The sequence below is a fragment of the Oncorhynchus masou genome, chromosome 2, assembly GCF_036934945.1.
Source record: "Oncorhynchus masou masou isolate Uvic2021 chromosome 2, UVic_Omas_1.1, whole genome shotgun sequence".
NCBI classification, from domain to species: Eukaryota; Metazoa; Chordata; class Actinopteri; order Salmoniformes; family Salmonidae; genus Oncorhynchus; species Oncorhynchus masou.
The window spans coordinates 31,042,177-31,063,118 of NC_088213.1; the positions used below are offsets into that span (position 1 = coordinate 31,042,177).

The 20,942-nt window shown below is 44.6% G+C and overlaps 2 protein-coding genes across 3 annotated transcripts; one reads left to right on the forward strand and one right to left on the reverse strand.

The window, feature by feature from the left end:
* Positions 1 to 323: 323 nt before the first annotated feature.
* Positions 324 to 4,587, forward strand: foxf1 (forkhead box F1). Its single transcript, XM_064992342.1, has 2 exons — positions 324 to 1,580; positions 3,383 to 4,587. The coding sequence occupies exons 1-2, from the start codon at positions 608 to 610 to the stop codon at positions 3,544 to 3,546; spliced, it is 1,137 nt and encodes a 378-aa protein (XP_064848414.1). The 5' UTR covers positions 324 to 607; the 3' UTR covers positions 3,547 to 4,587.
* Positions 4,588 to 7,225: 2,638 nt separating this feature from the next.
* LOC135558508 (methenyltetrahydrofolate synthase domain-containing protein-like) lies at positions 7,226 to 20,689 on the reverse strand. 2 transcript variants are annotated; one of them, XM_064992364.1, is made up of 8 exons: positions 20,518 to 20,689; positions 20,267 to 20,370; positions 11,785 to 11,898; positions 11,495 to 11,608; positions 10,024 to 10,114; positions 9,805 to 9,917; positions 9,547 to 9,672; positions 7,226 to 8,528 (listed from the first exon to the last, which is right to left on the reverse strand). In XM_064992364.1, the coding sequence occupies exons 1-8, from the start codon at positions 20,543 to 20,545 to the stop codon at positions 7,611 to 7,613; spliced, it is 1,608 nt and encodes a 535-aa protein (XP_064848436.1). In that variant the 5' UTR covers positions 20,546 to 20,689; the 3' UTR covers positions 7,226 to 7,610. The 2 variants fall into 2 exon arrangements, with proteins under 2 accessions (XP_064848436.1, XP_064848445.1); XM_064992373.1 differs by lacking the exon at positions 11,785 to 11,898 and adding an exon at positions 11,955 to 12,068.
* Positions 20,690 to 20,942: the final 253 nt, after the last annotated feature.

Below are 20,942 nucleotides of genomic sequence, written 5' to 3' on the forward strand. Positions count from 1 at the left end.
AGTTCTAGCATAGGTTGTAGGCTGTTGTATTAGGCTACCATTTACATTCTGAAAGATGGTCTAGCAGGTTAAGTCCTATATTTGAAAATAATTCCTGTTTCACGCCATGCAATTAAAAAATGATAATTTTCTGTTCAATAAAATGTAATTTTGAGTGTTAAGAAAGATCCACTTCACTGATTCTGAGTTGGGGAAAAAAACTGCTCCCATACAAACTAAAGCCAGGCAGATGTGTGTGAGTGGGAGGGGACTGGGCGGGCCCGGTGCGCCAATGACGTCCTGATGGTCAAGAGCTCGAGCTAGCAAGGCGCTGATGGCAACGGATAAGTAAAAGGCGAGCTCCTCCGGACGCACCGACAGAAGTTGAAGTAGCTCCCGTTTCTCCCCCATTTCTTGGACACTCGCTACGGGTTTCAGGGTTCACATTGGCTAAGGAATTTAGGCACCAAAAGGAAGAGCGCAATAACGCTAATCTCAACAGCATTGAGATTGGTAACCATCTTAAACTTTTATTTGATTATTTATACGAAGTTTGTAGTACTACTTCAAAACGAGGACGTGGATATTTTTGTCAAACATTTTTGTCATTGCGCTGATAGTCTAACTAATGACGGCAGAGGTCCAGCAGCCACCAGCGCAGACTCCTGCCCAGAGCAGCCCGATGTCTGCCCCGGAGAAGCCCCACGGACAGACCACTGTGATGGAGACCGCCTCCTCCACCACCAAAACCAAAAAGACCAACGCGGGGATCCGCCGTCCGGAGAAACCCCCATACTCTTACATTGCGCTGATAGTCATGGCTATCCAGAGCTCTCCCACCAAACGCCTGACGCTCAGTGAAATTTACCAGTTCCTCCAGAGCCGCTTCCCATTTTTTAGAGGCTCTTACCAAGGATGGAAGAATTCCGTGCGTCACAACTTGTCCCTTAATGAGTGCTTCATAAAGCTGCCCAAGGGGCTCGGACGGCCCGGGAAGGGCCACTACTGGACTATCGACCCAGCCAGTGAGTTCATGTTCGAGGAGGGATCCTTCCGCAGGAGGCCGCGGGGCTTCAGGCGTAAATGCCAGGCGTTGAAGCCCATGTACAGCATGATGAACGGCCTAGGATTCAACCACCTCCCCGAGTCCTATAACTTCCAGGGGAGCGGCGGGGGCCTGTCCTGTCCGCCCAACGGCTTGTCTCTGGACAGCGGGATTGGGATGATGAATGGACACTTGGCAGGCAACATGGAGGGGATGGGTCTGTCCGGGCACTCCATGTCCCACCTGTCGGCTAACAATGGACATTCCTACATGGGGAGCTGCACAGGATCCACGGGGGGCGAGTACCCCCACCACGACAATTCAGGCTCGCCCCTCCTCACCAGCGGGGGAGTGATGGAGCCGCATCCCGTCTACTCAAGCTCGGCCTGGGCTCAAGCGCCTTCATCCTCTCTGAATAACGGAGGTTCTTACATCAAGCAGCAGCCACTGTCTCCCTGCAACCCCGGGGCGAACCCGCTGCAGCCCAGTTTACCCACGCATTCCCTAGACCAATATAATCTTCATCAGAACGGACACAGTAACACGGATTTGCAAGGTAAACTAATATCGCCAAATGATTACGCATGCCTTTTACAGTCAGTCATACCCAATAGCCTAAAATGTGTGCGAAATAAACACTATAGCCCAGGCTATAGCCCACTAATTGATTTGAACCAAATCCAAAACTTCTAAAGTAAATTATAAACGAGGTGAAGAAAAATGAAAATATATAGGCATATAGAGAGAGCATTGTTTCACAGAAAGCAGATACAAACTTAACGAAGATTAATTACATTACTGATACTGGCCAGCTACATGCAAAGGTCTTTAGGCAGCCGTCACCTACTGCAATCAGTTCAGTGGGCAAAGAATGGGACTGGGCATGCTCAGTGCATTTATTTTTACATAGGCCTACAACAACTCCAATATGCCACAGTTTTTGTCGGACAATATTGGTAAAAATAATGGTTCTGTTGTCTTGGAAATAAGGAAATGGACGCAAGAAACCATCGTCGAATTATCTAGCAAGGAGGTTAAGTAATTCAGTTTCCTGTCCTCATATAACTGGCCAAGGAGTGGGACAACAGCGGGTTTAACCATCACTCTGTTTTCCTATATAAATTCCTGGAGGTGGTTTAAGGAAGCACGCGGACGGCACGTCTTCTGGGACAAGTGTTGGTGCCAATCTAGAGACAAAAACAACAAGCGCGAGCCGGAGCCAGCCAACTGAAGCCCTCGAGGCACCCAGTCCTCCGGGATTTGCGTGCGAGCAGGCCACTGCCAATTAGACGGTTCTCTGCCTCAACAGTTCCCTACTACAGCTCCAATCAGCGGGGTAGACAGACCAGGGTTTTCCCAAATTAAATGAAAGGTTATCTACCCAAATTACAATTAATTGTTCTTGAAAAGGCAATTTAGGATGAATTTATCCTCTTTAACAATATTCTGAAAAGATTTCGGCAATACTAGTCCTACTTCAATCGACTTTTATATCATAGTATAATTATATTACAATATAGGCTAAATAATGCAATGCACAATATTACAATTCACCATATAAATAACAAATTAGTCCAACATCAAAAAGCTCAGTCACTTTTGCATTTTTATTATTATTATTATTTTTTACATTGTCTTTCTACAGATAAAGGTACATGTGTATTATGATGATGATGGATAATTTAGGGCTATATGCAATCACCCAGTGGCAATACTAGTTTATTAATTTTGAGCAATCATTTTTGCAGGTGCATGGTAACAGTTGGACAAGATGAGGGGAAAAGGACACCGCACACTGCTCTTGATAGTTTCACTGATCTTTAATAAGCTTACGTATCGGCCTCACGGCCTTCGTCAGAGCTTTTGAGTTAAAATAAATAAATAAATAATAGCACCCTTATGTAGACCTAGCCCCACCCACATCCGTTCCACGCATCGAAAGGGGTTGGAGGCGAAGGAAAGACAAACAAGTGCTACCAGATATAACAATGTGAATTACATAAATATTCGAATAACGTGTGTAAATAAGACGTATTAAACAAATTTAAAACCACAATGGCATAGACCTATCGAGCAAGTTTTCATAAATCATTGGGTACCTGTGAGGCCGGTACTTAAGCTTATTAAAGATCAGTGATACTATCGAGAGCAGTGTGCGGTGTCCTTTTCCCCTCATCTACCACCTTTTCTTTAAAATGCTGGCCTATATCCTTCTCGACTTGTGGTTCTTACTAGCCCATTCAAAAAGACAACCATATTGTGTTTGCCAATTGACAGCAACAAATTCATATTGGGTTGGCATGCTATATGGCATAATGCGAATTGAAATATTATTTACTCTTGTATCTGTATTCTTAGGTATTCCACGGTACCATTCCCAGTCTCCCAGTATGTGTGACCGGAAGGAGTTCGTCTTCTCCTTCAACGCGATGACGTCCTCAACGATGCATTCGCCCAGCAGCAGTTCCTACTATCACCACCAACAGGTTGCCTACCAGGACATCAAGCCCTGCGTCATGTGACAGCCCTTACAGTGAATAACGGACATCACTGACTTGAGCCAAGAAAGCCAAAGCGGCTGCAGGGCTGAGACGAGGGAGCAACCCAACCCTTGGAGGTAGGAGAGAAGGCAGGCCCTGGAGCGCGCTGTAAGAGAAGCAACAGTAACGCCAGAGAACCCATAAACTAAACTACTTTTCACATACAAAAAAAGGATTTGGTACAGAGACATAAATACTGCAAATACAGATTGTTAAAACTTCAATGTTTCTCTCTCAGAAACCAAAAATGGAGTGGAAATATCACAGAATAGCCTTGTGGTGTAGGCCCAAGCTGTGGGCTATTTTCAAGAAATGTCTGTGTGCCACACAAGAGGTAAAGCAGAGACCGGTCGACACTCACCTTATGCATCTCAACCCCAGCTGCCGCTTGGTACTATAACTCTGCAGGCGGATGACTACCACTTGAGAATATTTTACAATGTACAATAATGTGTATTATTTTTGTTATGCATTCAAAAGATATACTGCGGGGACAATTTCATTGCTCATTTATCCGGGTTAGGCTACTCGGCTCCATCGAAATGATAGTTAGATTTGTATTTGATTTTCTGAGAAGTTTAAACTAAGCTATAGGCTACACCATGCATTAACATTTTTAAATCAACAACAACACGATCTGAATTAAGGAAGGATGAAGGCACTTTTTTTTAAATAGCAAAGGGCAACTTCTTATTTATTCTGTGCATATTTTTAATTGTACACTTATAGCCACAATGTTGAAGTATGCTTTATTGGCAATATTTGCCATGACGCGTTCTTATTTGTTCTAAAACGGAAATTGAAGATATAGATGTAAGCACTGTTAGTTACATGTCTATTTAGGTGTATATATCCGTGTAGACACCCGTTATTTTTCAGCACTGTATAAATTGTAAATGATGTTATGCTGAGTATTGGCATACTCGAGTGTCTTTAGATTAGTCAGTATATTACTACACACGATCTGTATACAATTAAACGTATTGGCATGCAGTTTAACTGGCTGAAACACCTATACAATTATTTCTGTTTCCATTATTTTGACACTTCTCGAATGCTCCCCCCCCCCCCAGTTAATCATTTTTTGGGGGAAAATTACACATGCAGATACAGTTCCGTCTATTCCACTGTGTGGTGCAACAGGAAGGCCTTTAAATATTTTTGGGGATGTTCTATTTTAGTTGTCTTCAAATTCAAAAACTATTCGTCATAAGTCCTTAATTCATTCAATCAACCAAATATTTTCATGTGAAAATAGGCCACATATTTAGGAATTGATTGAGGTTTAGACAATAATAGGCCTATAGGTGAACACAATTCATTAGTATAGGCTACATCCATTAGCTTAAGGACGCCCATGTTAAAGAAATTAGCTAACACCACAATAGCCCATGGTTGGATATAAAATAAGACATATCTGTTGGATGTCGAACACTCCTGTCCAATGTAGAACTGTGTAATCGGAGTGTATGTTGTAATTAACCCCTAACTAATCAAAGCCAGCAGTTACGGGGGATGGCGAATTCGCCTCGGATTCGGTTTCAAAGAGGGAGGAAAACGCGTGCCCACCGCCGAGAAACATTTATCCTTCTCTTACAAAGGCACAACGGGCTCACAGACAGCCTTTTCTCAAATACAGCATTCTGGATGTGAGGTTGTTTTTACTGGAATATATATATAGGATGTAGCAAGTATAGCCATTGCTAAATAACATTTAAACGGGAGTTTATTATTTTGTGTGGGTTATGTATTGTTTTCAACCTTGAGATTATGGGCTTATTCTCACTGATAAAACATGACATTATCTGGTTTGTTTGTTGCTGTAGACGCTTATATGCCTTTCCTACTTAGCGCTACATTGCATGACATCTGCCCCCCCCCCCAAATACATAGCAAATCACACAAGGATTAAATCAGTATAAAGACAAAATAATATAGGCCTAAGCATTTCTCGTGCATAAGACACCGTGGTTTTATTTCCATTGTATGAATCTAAAGGCTAGACTGCAGAAGACATTTACAATCTGAAATGCCATTTTCACATGACATGTTGATGCAATCTTTAAATTTGTTACTTTGGAAATGTCATATTGGACAGAACGCAGACTTGTTTCAGCACCGAATCCGACTTGAAATCTGTAGCTTCAATTTGACTTAATTCCCAAATAATTTCCTTAATTACTAAGTGTCTCAAGCTATAAAGAGCACTTCAACACTATACTAGAACGAGTTAAGTAAAACATATTCGAATGAAACAATACAACAAATGTTGCATTCACGATCAAAACGTTGTGACTATAATATTGAAATACTGCCTGTTCAAATGTACTGTTTAAACCATTAGTATAAGAACATATTTAGGCCTAATCATTCTAGAAGTAGCCCTATTATATCAGTGTCTGAACAAATGCTTAAATTGCAAAGGAACAAATTAAATGACACACATTATATTCTGCATTTCATTAGTCACTTCAACTTGATGTTAGTGTTCCTATTTTAATTAAAGTAACAACTTTAGCTGCACTATAACGTTTTTACCTACAAGGACAAATACAGTAATAACAAAACTTGATGGTTTTGGAAGTGAAGTATTGTTATAATAGCTTATTCTCAGTGACATTCTCACATTGGGCCCCATGCCTTGCTGTGTATATGTTGGCGTTTGTGTGTGAGGCTGTGTGTGACTATGTATGTATGGAGCTGTGTTATCTCACAAGGTGGTGACCACTCTCTGAACTCCAGTGAAATTCCCTTGTATGAGCAGAGCACAGGGGCAGCAGGCCCAGTCGCTCCACACTGCAGCGGAGGGACCACACATTAGCATGCTGATGACGTGAGCCGGGGCGCAGCACCTCTACAGGGCTGAGATTCCTGCTGGGGCTCCACAGCTGTTCCCCGGCCTGGGCTGGATGACAGCTCCATAAAAAACCTGCCTGCCTGCCTAGGTTCTGGTCTGGAGAGGCAGACAGGCTGAGGGACAAGCACATAGCATGTCTAAACTACTCTGAACTGTAGGACATCTTTGGCCAAGCATTAGCACAGCAGCTATAAGTCACTGTTAGGCCAACCAGATGCACACAGGTTGTCACAGGGTTAGGGCACTGCAGGTAGCTGCAGATAGAACCTCAAGCGTTGGCCAAATTAGGTAAGCCATCAGACATGTCATGCCAGCCATAATGTTTACCTGCTGGTTATACAACATATCACTTCCAGAGGTACTGTGTCTTTAGCAATAGATAGCTCAGAGGTTAGCACATCCAGTATACTACAGCTAGTCCTCTTAACTCCTGCTCCCCACATACCACCCTCAGACTAATTGGACTTGTCAGGCCATCTGATAGGCTATACCATGTGTTATGCCATTAGCGAGAGGAACGCTGGAAAACAGCCCAATACAAAAGACAAACAAGGTACCATGAGAGGATAGGACACTTGATGAAGGGTTAACACACCAGCTCACCATCCATCTTGCTATACTATTTCCCTCATCTGTTTTAGCTTTAGGTTAATATTTTCCTCAGATTGTTCGTCAGTAGGATAACTTACAATAGGAACACACAGTACTGACAGACTAGCGGTGTGTGGAATGTACACAGGTCATCATTTGACAGTCATAGGTTGATTAGTCCTGGGTTTTGAGTTATAAAGAAGACAAAAATGGTTAAAACTATGAACTCAAAGTATGGTTTATTTAGTACACAAAATATCCTGTGAATTTCGATGGCATTACATGTAGGGCATTAAACATTGCCCCTGCACAAAGAGACTAACAGGGAAACCTCCAACCTCTCCTTCCTTTGTGACTGACAGACAGGCCTGCCAGTGTGGATGAAACTTCTGTATAATAACATTTCAAACGTAAATAGGGTTACGTGTTATCAATACCAACACTAAAAACCATAACGACAAACCAAACTCTGCTTAAGGCATTAAACATATTTTCACACTTCACATTGGTACAGTGAAGGTATCATCCTTCCCTTTCATGAAACACAGCCTTTTCTTTCTGCTGGCTTGGCTTCTGTTATGGATGTAGAAGCAGGCAGTTACTCGTTATGGTTGAGCTCCTGCTTGGGGGAATCTGCCTCTGCTTCACTCATACTCCCTCTACTTTCTCTAGCTGTATTTTTGGGGCCTGTATTTGGTCTGGACCTCCGGTTGCTTGGACCTGGCCTCCTGCCTCCCCTCTGGCTCTTGGCCAGCTCAGCCTGCAGGTCGTGGCCGTTCAGGGAGAGCCCCTCCAGGGCGGCCAGGGCCTGGTCTGCAGCCTGGGGGTCTAAGTAGTCCAGGAAGGCCCGGTGCTGAGCACCCTGCCACGTGAGACGGATGGGGGCTGCCTCCCTCTCCCGGAGAGCAGTCTTCAGCTCGCTGACACGCAGCCCGGCAGGGATGCCCCCCAGGTACACTGTGGTCACGGTTAAGGGGGGCCTGCGCTCATGGGGCTCGCCACCTTCCTCCCTGCCCTCTTGCCTGACCCCATCCCTGTCCCCCTCTCTTCCCCTCCCCCTGGCCCCCTCCCGGCCTCCTCCTCTGCCTCTCCCCCTACTTCCATCTCTGCCCCCCTCACGGAAGCCCCCATTGCGGAATCCCCTGACCTTCCTACCGCCCTCTCTGCCTCCCTCCTGACCTCCCTCCCCGTCACCATCCCTACCCCCCTCTCTGTCCCCCTCCCTCCTCACTCTTGGTGGGCGTCGTCTGGGTTTCTGCTCAGTCTCCTCCCTGGACTCCCCGTTGGGGTCCCTCTCAGAGTCCTCTTGGGTGTTCCGTCTAGGCCTGCGCCTGGGCTCACGCCGGGGTCTATCACCCTCTGACCTGGGCTCTCTGTCCCTCCGGGGCTCCCTCCTGGCCCTCTCCCTGGGCTGCGGGGAAGGGTGGGTCCCCAGGGTCACGTCCTTCCCTTGCTCCTCCTCCAAGGCCCGGAGCTTCTTCAGCACAGGGATCTTCTCCAGCATCTCAGCGTTCAGCTGCAGGTATACAACAGGACAGGCTCAGGGCTGCTCAAGGTCATATCACAGCAGGGCTGCTCAAGGCCAGTAAAGGCACTGGGTTAAGGGCAGCCCAGCTCTGGGTCATGCCAAGAAGAATGGAGTTTAGTAAAGTGATGGGGTATAAACAATCAAGAAAGCTGATGTTTGGTGCCTGCTCATGCCGTTCTAGGTGACCATGCAAATGTTCAGAGCATGCTAGATAGCTTATGAACTACACCAAAACCCATGCATGACTAGACTACTCGACAAACCTCAAAGGGCACAACAACCAACACAACAGTACTCCATAACAACACATCCATGCTTACAGTACATGAATGCAGAGGAAACAGACTGACAGTCTTCAGGAGTGCTGATAACCTCTCTGACCGCATCATCTTTATTGTGGGGGGGATATTCCACTTCCCTAGTAAGCTATATAAAGACAGCTCTCTGATTTCCCAGGGCAGAGCGTGTCTGCTTAGGCTGTGATGGCCGCTGCGCCTGTACAGGATATAATGGTCTATTGTTTTTACCTTGGCCCCGGTGCCCTCTCTTTAACTGGGCCCTACACAGCCAGGCTGGCCCAGTGGAAAGGCCTTTGATGAACAGACATGGCCTTCCTGTCTACGAGGTCAGCGTGGGTCCTCAGGACAGGCATGGCTGTCTTAAGGGACCCCAGAGGTAGCACGTGTGTGTGCGCATGTGTGTGTAATGGGTATACTTCAACGGGAAGGTGAGCAAACAAAGCTCAAGTAACACGGTTTGAGGTGCAGCCAAAAGTCACTGGAAAACTACAGAAGATGGGCGCAACTTTAGCCTCATTTTGAAAGCTGTTTTCTAGCTCAAATCATTGAGGTTTCAGCCACTCAGCAACATACAGCAACTAATAGAAGTCGTATGAGTAAAACCAGCAGCTGTAGCTAGCAGCAGCAACAGTAGTTAGAACAACTGCATAGGCAATGGAATGAATCATATTGAGCGACAGTAAACTGGGTGAGATTTAGTGTTGTACCTTAGTCCAGATGATGCCCTGGGGCTTGGGGCGTTGGCAGTCTGTCTTGATGACTCTGGTCGGGGTGAGGATGTAGTCCACAGTGATGTCATGGCTCTCAATCAGATCCTCTGGGATGTCAACAACCTGCAGAAATACACAGACATCAAGCACAGATACATATGGCAAAATAATAGGAATCTGGAGCATGAAGCAACACTTATTCAGGTTAAGACCAAACACAGTGTGTGACTTCATGTTGTGGGATAACAGGCTAACCTGGCAGTCATGGACAATGGTAACCACCACAGTGGATTGGGTCACAGCCCCCATGCAGAGCATCATGGCATACTCCATGTCAGCAAAGCCCTCTCCTTTACCTATCCGGTAACCTGAGGAGAAAGGAGAGACGAGATGAATCCTAACAGTATGGGTGTTGGTGCTGAGCCAGAACTTTCCTGGACCAGGGTAGGTGTCCACTGCCCATAGAGTTCTCACCTTTCTCAGACACGGCCACAGAGCCAACCACCAGAAGATCCACCTGAACCTTGGAATCCAGACCCACAGGGACACTGAACTCCTTCACTCCCTGGTGAAGAAACAAAGAAAAGAAAGAAAGAAGAAAAAAGTAAAAGAAAAAATTGAGAACAGGTGCACCAGATCACAAGAAACATAGGATTCAAACATTTTACATTTGAAACCTGACACTCCAACTAGTCTGGGAACAAAGCATTTGGTCTTCTATGGTGGATTCACCAAGTTGTACAGAATGACAGCACGTTTATGGGGATAATGAATGGGAAGTGGTGAATGAAGGAGGTAAAGTGATATATTGAATCCATGTGCACTGGGGCTGGATGGAGTGGGATAGGTAGTGCGCCGTCGGGGTGGGTGTTGGGTGAGAAGTAGTGTTGAGCAATTAGTGCTTTTTGAGGTTGGTTCAGTTTATTAATTCAAAATTACCACACAAAAAACAAACATGAAATGCCCTATGCATTATGTGCGTTGAATGCTGTAACAGAATACAACTAATAAAAGTCCCATGGTGTTAGTGACTGCTTATCACTTATTAACCAGCAGTTCACATGACTTTAATTAAACATTTTCAGTTGTGTATATTATATTTGATTACTTTATTATTTAATTCCAAGTCATCCTCTCATCACCATAGAGCTGCTGCCTATATCACTATCTCAGTAGGTCTTCAAAGTCAATAAAGCACAAAGCAACTGCTCTCTATGTATCCCCTCTTGATCGCACAGTTCGTGCTGGATCTGATTCATCTCTAGAGAAACTACAACATCGCACAGTTCGGGCTGGATCTGATTCATCTCTAGAGAAACTACAACATCGCACAGTTCGTGCTGGATCTGATTAATCTCTAGAGAAACTACAACCTCGCACAGTTCGTGCTGGATCTGATTCATCTCTAGAGAAACTACAACATACAGTTCGTGCTGGATCTGATTAATCTCTAGAGAAACTACAACAACGCACAGTTCGTGCTGGATCTGATTCATCTCTAGAGAAACTACAACATCGCACAGTTCGTGCTGGATCTGATTAATCTCTAGAGAAACTACAACCTCGCACAGTTCGTGCTGGATCTGATTCATCTCTAGAGAAAATACAACATCGCACAGTTCGTGCTGGATCTGATTAATCTCTAGAGAAACTACAACAACGCACAGTTCGTGCTGGATCTGATTCATCTCTAGAGAAACTACAACATCGCACAGTTCGTGCTGGATCTGATTAATCTCTCGAGAAACTACAACATCGCACAGTTCGGGCTGGATCTGATTCATCTCTAGAGAAACTACAGCGCAATGAGCTCACAGAAAGAAAGAAAAAAGAACGAAATGGAATTCAAATAATTTAACTGAAGTCAATTAGTTGTTTAAAAAAACAAAAGAAGAACTGACATTTCATTTAATTACTCAGCAGTAGTGAGAAGGGACTGACTCGCCTGCGAGGTGGAGCACACTCTCAGTTCTTCTTTGCTTGCTCCCTCAGGCGGGACAATCTTATTGAAGAGTCCTGTGCGAAGGCGAGGGGTCGGCACCAGCAGGGTTTTCCTCGCCTGGAAGCCAAAGGCCAGAGTTTAGTAAGATAAGAGAATATAAACCATAGACAGATGAGTAAAGGGCATCTAATACAAATAACCTAATTCCAGCACTCCATGGTTATGATCTGATGATGAGACAACACTACTGAACCAATGGCCCAGGCTCATGGCGGCCTGTGACCCAGGGCTACCTGCAGCACGGCCAGCCTCGCCCCCTCCAGCGGCTTGTCAGGGTCCACTTTCACCTCGTCAGTCTCATTGAATACCTGCAGCTCCGACACCTTGGCGCAGGCAGTGTGGGCACCCTGGGGGCAGAGAGGGGGAGAGGGGGTAAGGAGAGAGGATGCGAGTGCACACTTACATCCAGGGTGATGTAGCGTGCCTGCTGCTGGGGTCGGTCTGGGTTCACTTTGACCGTCTGGCTGGACTTGAACTCCTGCAGGGCTGAGAGACGGTCACAGGCCGGGACCGCACCCTGACCGCATAGACAACCACATACAGCAAGACAAGCACGCACACACACACACACACAAAGGACAAAGGGTTCAAAAGCATGTGTGTGCCACTGTTAACCTATTTTGACCAGTAGACTTAGCCCCACTTTGACCAGTAGACTTGACTAAAATAGATTTTAAAACAGGTCAAAGACAAAGGAACTATGATAGCTACTAGCTTACAATATGACATATCTAATAAGGTAGTTCGGCTAGCTATAGCCTGAAGAACCCAAGTTTAATTGCATAGAATTCTACTTCGGCAGAAATGAGCATTTGGATCAGGAAAGCTTCCTCTCACAACTCTACATACCGGTTGTCTGTCTGGTTGGTCCTTTTCAGGTAGGAATGTGTGACAAAACATCTACAGAGTAGCGGTATCAACCTGACCTTCCGTGTGCTAGTCGTCTGTATATTGTTTGTATTTTCAATACTGATGCAATTTGCACGTGACAAAACACTTGTACAATATGGCAGAGCGTAACCAACGACAAACACTTACAGATAATTGTGAGAAAGCGTGCTTGAGTTGACTGAAGGTATGGCAAATAGGTCTGGCAGCACAACCGATCAGCAAACATAATGAACATTTAGAAATTATGTGACTAAACAGAATTAAAAGGAGGAACTACACTATGAAACAAAAAATGATGGTAAAAAGCTTTGAAGCACCTTAAACGAAAATTGGGGCAGAAAGGTACACTCGGCTCCATCCTTCATTGAATCAGATGGCTCATTCATCACAAAACCCACTGATATTGCCAACTTTTTTTTTCAGTGGCAAGATTAGCAAATGCTTCACATCCAAGTACAACTGACCAAATTATGAAAGACAAGCATTGGTGCCAGAAGAAATGGCAGCAGTTTTACTGGCGCCCAACCAATTGCGCTATGATGTGTTTTTTTCACATTATTTATAACTTATTTTGTACATAATGTTTCTGCAACCGTATCTTACGGCAAAAAAGAGCTTCTGGATATCAGGACAGCGATCACTCACCTCGGATTAGATGAAGAGTTTTTCTTCAACATGCAAGACATTCTCCAAACATCCGGCAGGGCCGACATCCACGTTATTTGCAAGAGGAAGCGACGCAGGTAGAGAGGACAAAGAGCCGGGTGTCTGGTCAGGACCCGGAAAAGGCGAGTGGGAAAGCTGAGATTACCGTCAATACTACTCACCAACGTGCAATCATTGGACAATAAACTAGACGAGGTACGATCACGAATATCCTACCAACGGGACATCAAATACTGTAATGTCCCTCACGGAATCGTAGCTGAACGACGACATGGATATTCAGCTAGCGGGATATATACGCTGCACTGGCAAGATAGAACAGCACATTCCAGTAAGGCGGGGGAGGGGGTCTGTGCATATTTGTAAACAGCAGCTGGTGCACGAAATCCAAGGAAGTCTCTAGATTTTGCTCGTCTGAAGTAGAGTATATTGTGATAAATTGCAGGCCACACTACTTGCCAAGAGTTTTCAGCTATACTTTCGTGGCTGTTTATTTACCACCACAGACAGATGCTGGCACTAAGACTGCATTCAGTCATCTGTATAAGGAAATAAGCAACCAGAAACCACTCACCCAGAGGCGGCGCTCCTAGTGGCCAGAGACTTTAACGCAGGGAAACTTAAATCAGTTCTACCAAATTTCCATCAACATGTTAAATGTGCAACCAGAGGGAAAAAATTCACCTTTACTCCACACAGAGATGCGGACAAAGCTCTCCCTCGCCCTCAATTTGGTAAATCCGAACACAACTCTATCCTCCTGATTCTTGCTTACAAGCTAAAATTAAAGCAGGAAGCACCCGTGACTCGTTCTATAAAAAAAGTGGTCAGATGAAGCAGATGCTAAACTACAGGACTGTTTTGCTAATCACAGACTGGAACATGTTCCGGGATTCTTCCGATGGCCTTGAGGAGTACACCACATCAGTCACTGGCTTTATCAATAAGTGCATCGAGGACGTCGTCCCCACAGTGACTGTACGTACATCCCCCAAACAGAAGCCATGGATTACAGGCAACACTTGCACTGAGCTAAAGGGTAGAGCTGCCGCTTTCAAGGTGCGGGACTCTAACCCGGAAGCTTACAAGAAATCCTGCTATGCCCTGCGACGAACCACCAAACACGCAAAGTGTCAATACAGGGCTAACATTGAATCATACTACACCAGCTCCGACGCTTGTCTTATGTGGCGGGGCTTGCAAACTATTACAGACTACAAAGGGAAGCACAGCCGCGAGCTGCCCAGTGACATGAACCTACCAGACGAGCTAAATCACTTCTATGCTTGCTTCAAGGCAAGCAACACTGATGCATGTTAGCTAGCTAGCAGAAGAAGAGAAGGGAAAAAAACATTCAAACTGAAAGAAGGGCGAAGCGCTTTTCAATGGGGTCCCCCGTTTCCCGCCATTTTTGTTTAAGTAATGCAAAAACAAAGTGTTGGAGGAGTAAAAGTGCAATTTGTGCTATGTAAGAAAGCTAACGTTTCAGTTCCTTGCTCAGAACATGACAACATATGAAAGCTAGTGGTTCCTTTTAACATGAGTCTTCAATATTCCCAGGTAAGACGTTTTAGGTTGTAGTTATAGGAATTATAGGAATATTTCCCTCTATACCACTTGTATTTCATTAACCTTTGACTATTGAATGTTCTTATAGGCACTTTAGTATTGCCAGTGTAACAGTATAGCTTCCGTCCCTCTCCTCGCTCCTCCCTGGGCTCGAACCAGCAACACAACGACAACAGCCACCATCGAAGCAGCATTACCCATGCAGAGCAAGGGCTCAGAGCGAGTGACATTTGAAATGCTATTAGTGTGCGCTAACTCGCTAGCCATTTCACCAGCCTCATCTCGGGAGTTGACAGGCTTGAAGTCATAAACAGTGCAATGCTTGACACACAACGAAGAGCTGCTGGCAAAATGCACAAAAGTGATGTTTGAATGAATGTTTACGCGCCTGCTTCTGCCTACCACCAATCAGTCAGAAACTTAGATACTTGTATGCTCATTCAGATTATATGCAACGCAGGACACGCTAGATAATATCATCAACCATGTGTAGTTAACTAGTGATTATGATTGTTTTTTATAAGATAAGATTTATGCTAGCTAGCAACTTACCTTGGCTTACTACATTCATGTAACAGGCAGTCTCCTTGTGGAATGCAACGAGAGAGAGGCAGGTCGTTATTGCGTTGGACTAGTTAACTGTAAGGTTGCAAGATTGGATCCCCCGAGCTGACATGGTGAAAATCTGTCGTTCTGACCCTGAACGAGGCAGTTAACCCACCGTTCCTAGGCCGCCATTGAAAATAAGAATGTGTTAACGGACTTGCCTAGTTAAATAAAGGTATATATAAAAAAATATTTTAAAAAATAGGCGTCCAAAAATACCGATTTCCGATTATTATGAAAACTTGAAATCGGCCCTAATTAATCGGTCATTCCGATTAATCGGTCGACCTCTAATCTCTATTGCACTCCACACTGCCCTTTCCCACCTGGACAAAAGGAACACTTACGTGAGAATGCTATTCATTGACGACAGCTCAGCATTCAACACCATAGTACCCTCAAAGCTCATCACTAAACTAAGGATCCTGGGACTAAACACCTCCCTCTGCAACTGGATCCTGGACTTCCTGACGGGTCGCCCCCAGGTGGTGAGGGTAGGTAGCAACACATCTGTCACGCTGATCCTCAACACTGGCGCTCCCCAGGGGTGCGTGCTCAGTCCCCTCCTGTACTCCCTTGTTCACCCACGACTGCATGGCCAGGCACGTCTCCAACACTATCATTAAGTTTACAGACGACACAACAGTGGTAGGTCTGATCACCGACAACGACAAAAAAGCCAAAAGGGAGGAAGTCAGACCTGGCCAGGTGGTGCCAGAATAACAACCTATCCCTCAACGTAACCAAGATTTAGGAGATTATTGTGGACTACGGGAAAAGGAGGACCGAGCACGCCCCCATTCTCATCAACGGGGCAATAGTGTAGCAAGTTGAGAGCTTTAAGTTCATTGGTGTCTACATTAACAACAAACTAGAATGGTCCAAACACACCAAGACAGTCGTGAAGAGGGCACGACAAAGCCTATTCCCCCTCGGGAAACTAAAAAGATTTGGCATGGGTCCTGAGATCCTCAAAAGGTTCTACATCTACAACACCGAGAGCACTGGTTGCATCACTGCCTGGTACGGCAACTGCTCGGCCTCTGACCGCAAGGCACTACAGAGGGTAGTGCGTACGGCCGAGTACATCACTGGGGCTAAGCTGCCTGCCATCCAGGACCACTATACCAGGTGGTGTCAGACGAAGGCCCTAAAAATGTTCAAAGACCCTAGCCGCCCCAGTAATAGACTGTTCTCTCTACGACCGCATGGCAAGCAGTACCGGCATGCCAAGTCTCGGACAAAAAGGCTTCTCAACAGTTTTTACCCCCAAGCCATAAGATTCCTGAACAGGTATGGCTACCCGGACTATTTGCATTGTGTGCCTCCCCCAACCCCTCTTTTTACGCTGCTGCTACCCTCTGTTTATCATATACAGTTGGGCAAAAAAGTATTTAGTCAGCCACCAGTTGTGCAAGTTCTCCCACTTAAAAAGTTGAGGCCTGTAATTTTCATCATAGCATAGGTACACTTCAACTATGAAAGACAAAAGGGGGGGGGGGGTAAATTCAGATAATCACATTGTAGGATTTTTTATGAATTTATTTGCAAATTATGGTAGAAAATAAGTATTTGGTCAATAACAAAAGTTTATCTCAAGACTTTGTTACATACCCTTTGTTGGCAATGACAGAGGTCAAACATTTTCGGTAAGTCTTCACAAGGTTTTCACACACTGTTGCTGGTATTTTGGCCCATTCCTCCATGCAGATCTCCTCTAGCGCAGTGATGTTTTGGGGCTGTTGCTGGGCAACACGGACTTTCAACTCCCTCCAAAGATTTTCTATGGGGTTGAGATCTGGAGACTGGCTAGGCCACTCCATGACCTTGAAATGCTTCTTACGAAGCCACTCCTTCGTTGCCCAGGCTGTGTGTTTGGGATCATTGTCATGTTAAAAGACCCAGCCACATTTAATCTTCAATGCCCTTGCTGATGGAAGGAGGTTGTCACTCAAAATCTCACGATACATGGCCCCATTCATTCTTTCCTTTACACGGACCAGTCGTCCTGGTCCCTTTGCAGAAAAACAGCCCCAAAGCATGATGTTTCCACCCCCATGCTTCACAGTAGGTATGGTGTTCTTTGGATGCAACTCAGCATTCTTTGTCCTCCAAACACAACGAGTTGAGATTTTACCAAAAAGTTATATTTTGGTTTCATCTGACCATATGACATTCTCCCAATCTTCTTCTGGATCATCCAAATGCTCTCTAGCAAACTTCAGATGCGCCTGGACATGTACTGGCTTAAGCAGGGGGACACATCTCGCACTGCAGGATTTGAGTCCCTGGCGGCGTAGTGCGTTACTGATGGTAGGCTTTGTTACTTTGGTCCCAGCTCTCTGCAGGTCATTCACTAGGTCCCCCCGTGTGGTTCTGGGATTTTTACTCACCGTTCTTGTGATCATTTTGACCCCACGGGGTGAGATCTTGCGTGGAGCCCCAGATCGAGGGAGATTATCAGTGGTCTTATATGTCTTCCATTTCCTAATAATTGCTCCCACAGTTGATTTCTTCAAACCAAGCTGCTTACCTATTGCAGATTCAGTCTTCCCAGCCTGGTGCAGGTCTACAATTTTGTTTCTGGTGTTCTTTGACAGCTCTTTGGTCTTGGCCATAGTGGAGTTTGGAGTGTGACTGTTTGAGGTTGTGGACAGGTGTCTTTTATACTGATAACAAGCTCAAACAGGTGCCATTAATACAGGTAACGAGTGGAGGACAGAGGAGCCTCCTTAAGAAGAGGTTACAGGTCTGTGAGAGCCAGAAATCTTGCTTGTTTGTAGGTGACCAAATACTTATTTTCCACCATAATTTGCAAATAAATTCATTAAAAATCCTACAATGTGATTATCTGGATTCCCCCCCCCCCTTTTGTCTTTCATAGTTGAAGTCTACCTATGATGAAAATTAGAGGCCTCTCATATTTTTAAGTGGGAGAACTTGCACAATTGGTGGCTGACTAAATACTTTTTTGCCCCACTGTATGCATAGTCACCTTAACTATACATTCATGTACATACTTCCTCAATTGGGCCGACCAACCACATTGGCTAACCGGGCTATCTGCATTGTGTCCCGCCACCCGCCAACCCCTCTTTTACGCTACTGCTACTCTCTGTTCATCAAATATGCATAGTCACTTTAACCATATCTACATGTACATACTACCTCAATCAGCTTCACTAACCGGTGTCTGTATGTAGCCTCGCTACTTTTATAGCCTCGCTACTGTATATAGCCAGTCTTTTTACTGTTGTTTTATTTCTTTACCTACCTATTGTTCACCTAATACCTTTTTTGCACTATTGGTTAGAGCCTGTAAGTAAGCAATTCACTGTAAGGTTTACACCTGTTGTATTCAGCGCACGTGACAAATAAACTTTGATTTTATTTGTAATTTTCACTTCTGTAAAGTGAGTGTGGAAGAGGTGAAAAATGTATTGTTGTCTATCAACAATGACAAGCCACCGGCGTTTGACAACTAGGATGGAAAATGAATGAGGATAATAGCGGACACTGTTGCCACTCCTCCTGGATGGAAGCAAAAGTAATTCAGCTACCCAAGAATAGTAAAGCCCACTTACTGGCTCAAACAGCCAACCAATCAGCCCAGATACAATGCTATTTTACAGGAAACAATTGACAGCATACTTTCAGCAAGATTATAGGGAATGACATTCAACAAGCACAGCACTTACACAAATGAGGGATGACTGGCTGAGAAAAATAATTATACATTTTGTATTGTAGATATGTCGTGGTGTAATAATTTTATATAAAACCCTCTTAGGCATCACCCCTTCATCTGAGATATCTACTGTAGCCCTCATCCTCCACCTGTTCTGCCAGTCACATTCTGTTAAATGCCCCCGAAACACACACATCCCTGGGTTGCTCATATTTTCAGTTCGCTGCAGCTAGCGACTGGAACGAGCTGCAAACACTCAAACTGGACAGTTTTATCTCAATCTCTTAATTCAAAGACTCAATCATGGACACTCACTGGCAGTTATGGCTTCTTTGTGTGATGTATTATTGTCTCTACCTTCTTGCCCTTTGTGCTGTTGTCTGTGCCCAATAATGTTTGTATCATGTTTTGTGCTGCTACCTACCATGTGTTGCTACCATGCTGTGTTGTCATGTGTTGCTGGCTTGCTATGTGGACAAGCCAGCAACACATCTCTTGAGGTCTCTCTTTATGTAGTGTTGTCTCGTGTCTTGATGTGTGTTTTTTTATTCCAGCCCCCATCTCCGCAGGAGACCTTTTGCCTTTTGGTAGGCCATCATTATAAATAAGAACTTGTTCTTAACTGACTTGCCTAGTTTTAAAAATAATGTATTGTTTTATCTTTTGTTTTGTGTGTGATGTAAGTGCCTTAATGTGTTTGGACCCCAGGAAGAGTAGCTGCTGCCTTGGCAGAAGCTAATGGGGATCCCTAATAAATACCAATGCATTCGGCTATTGCTAACATACTGTGCAAAAAGTCGAGTAAACAACACATTCCTGTTGATACCTGATCTCAACCTCCGACAGCCAAAAGGAACAACAGCATGTACAACCTCCTACAGCCAAAAGGAACAACAGCATGTACAACCTCCGACAGCCAAAAGGAGCAACAGCATGTACAACCGGTAAAGTGTAAATATTATTTTCTTCAACATTGTCTTGAAGAGACTACGGAGTCTTTTCTACAGCTACTTTCAGACTGGTGTCATGGAGTAACCATGGCAGCAGTCTGATGTTTAGGTAAGGCTAGCTAGAGACATTTATTAGTGCAGACCAATGGCTGTGGAGAGCGCACAATGAACATTTTACAATACTTTTCAAAATGGCTATATGGGACCTTACCAGCAGCACATGCAAAATGCAAATTGAAACTACTGACAAGAGGGTTCAAACCTATTTTGACAAATACTAAGAGGGTTAGCTTTAGGAATAATTCAATCAAATTGCAGTACACGGAACCTCCAGAAATGCCCTACCTTAAAATTGGGGATTCTGTTGTGCACAGGCCTTGGAAAGTTTGCAAGATTCTTAGCTTCAATGTAATCCCAAACTTTCTCTCTGATGTCCCATTTCGTGGCCCCTAAACAGAAAACAATTCACATGCTTGATGAAATGACCGTTTTGAAGAAAGGGTAATGTAAATCGCAACTTCATAACGGCTAGGCTACCATCCATTGGCATGCGTTAGCATTAGTGACTTTACACTAAACACGCAGCAATCATTTACCGGGATTAATCGTAATAACGGCCTCCATTGTCCTCTAGTCGAAGATGCAGAAAATTGTCACAATTTCACTGACGATTAGTCAAACTATCACAAAGTGACCACAGATTGATTTGCGCACGTGGGAATTCTGTAACATTGTAGCAACAGCTGCTTGTCAGGGATGTTTTTTTTCTGTATGGTAGCTCGGAAAGGCCAAACCGTACACCGTCAAAAGCAAACATGGGGTGCATTCATTAGCCGATTGTTACAAAACGTTTAACGCAAGCAACCGTAACTAACGGGGAATGACATTCCTAAATTTGTCCAATAGAAACTCGTTTTAGAACGTTTTGCAACTGTTTGGACTAATGATTGCACATGTCGACTCAATTGACAAATCGTACACTGCACACAGTGCTCGAGACATTTATTTAGCATATCAGATA